Source organism: Alexandromys fortis, unplaced genomic scaffold (genome assembly GCF_014885135.2).
Source record: "Alexandromys fortis isolate MF-2015 unplaced genomic scaffold, M_Fortis_MF-2015_v1.1 scaffold_23, whole genome shotgun sequence".
Lineage (NCBI taxonomy): Eukaryota > Metazoa > Chordata > Mammalia > Rodentia > Cricetidae > Alexandromys > Alexandromys fortis.
This window is the reverse complement of record NW_026067907.1, coordinates 15,256,915-15,263,515: the sequence shown is the minus strand read 5'-3', so window position 1 is coordinate 15,263,515 and position 6,601 is coordinate 15,256,915. Positions and strand designations below refer to the sequence as shown.

Below are 6,601 nucleotides of genomic sequence, written 5' to 3'. Positions count from 1 at the left end.
AGGGGCGTCGTTAATTAGGTTGTTCATGATATAACCTGTATGCTAGTTTCATCTCAGTTGGCAATTGAGCGAAGCAATTTTTTGAGGGTATTCACAGCAACCTTTCAGGAGGGCGTGGTCTATCATACCAAATCGGAATAGATGCAATCCACAGGGTCTCATCCTCTGCAAAAACAAAAGAAGACCCTCTCCAAAGCATCATATCCTTAGACCCAAATTCTGAAATCATAATACCCTTATATCCATTTTGGTTTAGATTGGCAGCCCATGTAATGAAATGTCTCTCTGTACTTAGCTCCTTCACAGTCAAAAATTTTAAAGAAAACACAATGTACATAATCCAGACTCTCTGTGAATTTTCCATTTTTACGTGGCTTATATTTCTTTATTTCTTTTAATCTATAACTCTCTGTACTTCTGTACTCTGTCTCTTTAAAGACTTTACCCTTTTTCTTTTTAAGACATTAACTTTATTCTTTATATTCTTTTTCTTCTCTTTCCCAAGCCTACGTACATTTATCCAACAGTGTCTGAATCTGTTTTATTGTGAATCTGTAATTTCTTTACTATACAGGAGCATTTCTTAAAATGTTAAGCATTTCTTAAAAACTTAAGTTGCACCATTTACAGGTAATACGGTACTGCCTGTGTCCTGCCCAGTCTAAACCTTAACTGCACGGTTTTAAGGTAATTACGGTAGTTCCTGCCTGAGATCAGCACAGTTCAGCATGGAGCAGCCGCTCCTGCCTCAGAGTCATTTGGTGCCCCTGAACCATTCACAGTTTCAGGCACACAGCAAGTCCACATTGGAGCCGCACTCAGCAGTTTAACTCTGAGACTGAGTGTGCAGCACAGAAACTCTTTTCATCCAAGTTACAGCCAAATCTGACATGCAGAGCACTGCGCAGTCTGAAAATGCGTCTCTGTATAGCGGCAGGAATCCGCCATGCTCTTCCGCCTGCCTAAGCCTGATTCTGCCTTCTGCCCAGGTGCAGGCGGGGAGCTCTGAGCCATCTGCACGGTCTCAGAGCACTCTCCTCCGATCCCAAGCGGAACACAAACATCCAGTCCCATAAAAGCCTTGAAATGCTTTAAAGCCAGAGTTCATGCTGGCAGCACAGCCCCCAGGAAGCCGCGCTTTAAAATGATGTAGCTTATTTTTCTGCTGTTGTAGCTGAATCAGGAATCTCTCTACAGCACGCCACCAACAAAACAGCAAAAATCTGTGTTAAACTCTCTCTCCCTTATTTTTAAGCCTTCTCAGGTTTTTAAGTGGATTTAGCCCATCACGTCTGGGCGCCATCTGTTGAAATAGGAGCGGCAGGGCTGCGTCCCCGGCACCCGGCCGCCCGCATGGCTAGCTTATACCCAGAAATAATTACACGGAAACTGTATTCTTTCAAACACTGCCTGGCCCGGCTAGGTCCAGTTTCTTATTGGCTAGCTCTTACATATTGTTCTAACCCATTTCTAATATTCTGTGTAGCCCATGAGCTGGCTTACCAGAGAGGATCTTAACCTGCATCTGTCTGGAGTGGGAGCACCATGGCGACTCCTCACACAGCTTCTTTTTCCCAGCATTCTCCTCTGTCTACTCCGCCTACCTAATTTTCTATCCAATAAAATGGGCCAAGGCAGTTTCTTTATTAATAAGAAATCACTCCCACATCATTCTTCTTCTTCTTCTTCTTCTTCTTCTTCTTCTTCTTCTTCTTCTTCTTCTTCTTCTTCTTCTTCTTCTTCTTCTTCTTCTTCTCTTTTCTCCTGCTTGTCTTCTTTCTCTTCTTCTTTCTTCTACCCCTTGTCCTCCTTCTCCTTCTCTTCTTCCTCCTCCTCCTCCTTTTCTATATCAACATTAACATTATTTTTGAGTTTTCCAATCTATATCTCATACTTTGAATCCAGATATACTTGAACTTACTAGGTTTCCTAGGCAAAACTCAAAATTGTTTCAATCATTCTGCTTCTATTTTTCTACTATTGGGATTACAAAAAGGGCTACTACATATAGATGTGTTCTTTTTATTAAATTCATTGGAATTATTATTTTTAAACTTGGAGATTCCTATCACCTGAAAAAGAAATGTAAATTCTTATGCTGCTGCTGTTTATATTACAGGAGCTTATCAAAAACAATATTCACATTTCACACTCATAAAGACACCTAAACTTCTGTACTCCCTGGTGCAAGCACCTTGAGGCATGGTGAGGGGAAATCACACAGTGACTGAGTTCATCTTGCTTGGCTTCTCAACCAACCCTGTGATGCAAATGATCCTCTTTGTCCTGTTCCTTGGCGTGTATTCTCTGACATTGCTTGGAAACACTACCCTCATCATACTGATCTGCAATGACTCCAGACTCCACACACCCATGTATTTTTTCATTGGAAATCTGTCCTTTCTGGATCTCTGGTATTCCTCTGTCTACACTCCAAAGATCCTAGTGACCTGCATCTCTGAAGACAAAAGCATCTCCTTTGCTGGATGTCTGTCTCAGTTCTTCTTCTCTGCTGGATTGGCCTATAGTGAGTGTTACCTCCTGGCTGCCATGGCTTACGATCGCTATGCAGCCATCTCCAATCCCCTACTTTATGCTCAAGCTATGTCAAAGAAGGTGTGCAGCTCTTTGGTTATATATTCCTATACAGGAGGATTTGTCAATGCAATTATATTAACTAGCAACACATTCACATTGGATTTCTGTGGTGACAATATCATCGATGACTTTTTCTGTGATGTACCTCCTCTCATAAAGCTGGCATGCGACGTCAGGGAGAGTTACCAGTCTGTGCTGTACTTCCTCCTAGCCTCCAATGTCATTACTCCCACCCTGCTCATCTTGGCCTCTTACATCTTCATCATTGCTGCCATCCTGAGGATCCGCTCCACCCAAGGCCGCCTCAAGGCCTTCTCCACCTGCTCCTCACACCTCATCTCTGTGACCTTGTACTATGGTTCCATTCTATACATCTACTCTCGCCCAAGCTCCAGTTACTCCTTAGAGAGGGACAAAATGGTATCGACCTTTTATACTGTATTGTTCCCCATGTTGAACCCTATGATCTACAGTCTAAGGAATAAAGACGTAAAGGAAGCGCTGAGAAAACTCTTCAAGTTAGCTCCTTCTGACATCTAAGTTTATCTGCACCAAGCAAGCAAAAGACTAAGTGATAACAAACTAATGAGAGCCAGGTTGAAAAAATTGAGTATAAAAAATAAATTTTCTATTACTTGAAATTCCACCAAAAATTTTTCATGTTTTTTTAACATATAATTGTTTTTAAGTGTAATAAATAATGAGTTCAATTGTAATATATTCAAGTTTGTATATAATGAACTTTGCTCATGTTCCCTTCATATACACTTTTATCTAATTATTGAACTAGGTTTGTGCTATTATTGAAAAAGCTGTTAAAGTGTAGAACTGGAATTGACTGCGAGAGAGGGAAGCGTGTAATACTTTCTCAGATGACTGGAGTTCATTTTATTTTCCTTCCTAATAACTACCCAATTATCATCTTCAATAACATGAATGTGTAAAAGAAATATCCTATAGAATGATGACAGGTAGGGAATTTACCTTGATTTCTGTTCTCCATATACTATCAAAGATTCTTCAATAATAATGAATATGAACATGAATATGTAATGTCAAAATTAATTTTAACAAAAAAGAGGGGGAAAATATTTTTAAGAGGAAATAGGGGAAAAGGGAGGATGAGAAATTTTTTTAATTAAATGTATTTATTTATTTATTAAAGATTTCTGCCTCCTCCCCGCCACCGCCTCCCATTTCCCTCCCCCTCCCCCAATCAAGTCCCCCTCCCTCGTCAGCCCTAAGAGCAATCAGGGTTCCCTGCCCTGTGGGAAGTCCAAGGACCACCCACCTCCATCCAGGTCTAGTAAGGTGAGCATCCAAACTGCCTAGGCTCCCACAAAGCCAGTATGTGCACGAGGATCAAAAACCCATTGCCATTGTTCTTGGGTTCTCAGTAGTCCTCATTGTCCGCTATGTTCAGCGAGTCCGGTTTTATCCCAGGCTTTTTCAGACGCAGACCAGCTGGCCTTGGTGAGTTCCCGATAGAACATCCCCATTCTCTCAGTGTGTGGGTGCACCCCTCGCGGTCCTGAGTTCCTTTATCGTGCTCTCTCTCCTTCTGCTCCTGATTTGGACCTTGAGATTTCAGTCCGGTGCTCCAATGTGGGTCTCTGTCTCTGTCTCCTTTCATCGCCTGATGAAGGTTAATATTCAGGAGGATGCCTAGATGGTTTTTTTTGGGGGGGGGGGTTCACCTTCTTATTTAGCTAGGATGAGAAATTTGGATCCAATAAACTTGACATAGTGTCTGTAGCTACTTGTTGTGGTTTTGAATTTTATTGGACTCAAAATGTTCTTACTTCCTGAATAGAATACCAGCAGCACAGATTCTAAGATCAATGATTAATAAATGGAAACTCATGAAAATGAATGTCTTTTTTAAGGCAAAGAACATTGTCAGTAGGCACAAACAGCAGCTTACAGATGTGTAAAGATCTTCACCAACCACACATCCAACAGAGGATTGATTTTCCAAAATATATAAAGAACTCAAAAAACTAGACATCAAGAAAACAAATAATCCAATAATCACTGCTTGCCCCATTAGCTCTAGCTTCTTATTGGCTAATTCTTACATATTAATTTAACCCATTTCTATTAATCTGTATATGACCACGAGGTCGTGGCCAACGAACAAATTCCAGCATGTCTGACTCTGACTGCAGCTCAATAGCATCTCTCCCACCACCTTCTTCCTCCCAGCCTTCTGTGTACAGCTCTGCTATAGGCCCAAAGCAGTTCCTTTATTAACCAATGAAAGCAACACAGAGACAGAAGGACCTCCTACTGTTGGGACCATTTGGAGTTCTGGCCTCCAGCTGCTCTTCCCTGCTAGAGATCTTTACTTTCCTTCTGATTTGAGTTACTAAAAGCTGTGTCAAAGTTGTTTACCAGCTCTGCTTCATGAGCACGTGTTGCCTTGGCCTTGAGGATCAGAGGATAAGGTTTTTACCTGTTGGCCCACTTGACTATTGGGTATATAAGCCTCAGTGGTGCTATTGAATAAAGGCCTTCTTACCAGTGACTAGAGGTCCGTGTCTCTGTCTCTCTGACTGTGTGTCTCTGTATGTTTCAACCTCCAGCCCCTTGCCCGAAGCTCGGGAACTGTATGGTAGCGCATAGAGCACAGACAGGCGTTGTGCGTCGCATCCTACACCACCTTCTTTTTTTATTTTTTCATTCAAAAATTTATACTTCCTCCCCCTCTGCCATTCCCCTCCCGCTCTCCCATTCCCCTTCCTCCTTCCCCCTCCCTCCTTAAGAGAGGGCAGGGTACCCTGCCCTGTGGGAAGGCCTTCACCACCTTCTCCAGCACCATGACTGCCGGCTTTCCACCATATATTACCACCATGATGATAATGGACTAAACCTCAGAAACTCTAAGCTAGCCTCAACTAAATGTTTTCCTTTATAAAAGCTGTGGTCATGGTGTCTTTTCACAGAAATTAAAACCCTAACTAAGACACCATTAATAATCATTAGGTTGCTAGGTAGTTTTACGTTTAAGCCATTGTTGTAAGGAAATATGAGTATAAATATCTGATTTTTAAACTGGATTCACAAACCTATGGATATAATGAAGAGTTGTTTTGATGTGCTTTGTGTACCACATGAATGCCTATTGCTCAAAGATGCCAGAAAGAAGAACCATATCCCCTGGAACTAAAGTTACAGATGCTTAAAGGCCTAGATCCCCTAGAACAGAAACCAGTGTTCTTAACTGTTGAGCCGTCTTTCTAGCCTTCTAGTATGACTTTTTATCCACTTTTCTTTTCAATAAGTGAAGTACATACTTTGCAGCTATCAGTTCTGAATTTAAATTCCAGTTTGTTTACCAATGGAAATGGCTTCAAATCAACCATTGAATCCATCAAACCCTGCTAATAATTCTATAACCATTTGTATAATTTCTATTTCCACATTGAGATATTGGAGTAAGGGCAAGTTGCAAAATGTCTTCTGAAACATTAAAGCTTCTCAGAAACCCAATGTCCTTATCGAATCGACTCCAACATGGCAAAAGTAACAGTTTTGATAAGTGATTCAACTTCATTCGGCCTATATGCTGATGAAGGAACAGTGTGTGTGTGTGTGTGTGTGTGTGTGTGTGTGTGTGTGTGTGTGTGTGTGAAATTCTATTCAGCTGTTCAGGTATAAGGAAAAAAGAAATCTGCCAAAAGTAGATGAATCTGGAAAGTATTATTTTAAGTGAGGTGATCTAATCTCAGAAAAACAAATATTCCATGTTCTTCTATATATGAAGTTCAGATTTTTATGCTCTATGTGCACACCTGCGCACACACACACACACACAAACACAAACACACACACACACACACACACATGAGAATAAACTTTGCAACCAGAACGGGAGAAAAAGAGGTAGGAGAGAAACTGAGGAAGGAAAAGAACTAAGGATGAAGGTGGACAGGAGTTTTCAGAGATGATCACAAGAGGTGGCAAAGGGTTAAAGAGAAAAGAAAAAAAGAACCAACAAAAA

At 41.1% G+C, this 6,601-nt stretch overlaps 1 protein-coding gene across 1 annotated transcript; it reads left to right on the top strand.

The window, feature by feature from the left end:
• Nucleotides 1-2,202: 2,202 nt before the first annotated feature.
• LOC126497580 (olfactory receptor 1013-like) lies at nucleotides 2,203-3,138 on the top strand. Its single transcript, XM_050135687.1, has one exon. It carries the CDS (start codon nucleotides 2,203-2,205, stop codon nucleotides 3,136-3,138), a length of 936 nt encoding a protein of 311 aa, XP_049991644.1.
• The last annotated feature ends 3,463 nt before the right edge of the window (nucleotides 3,139-6,601 follow it).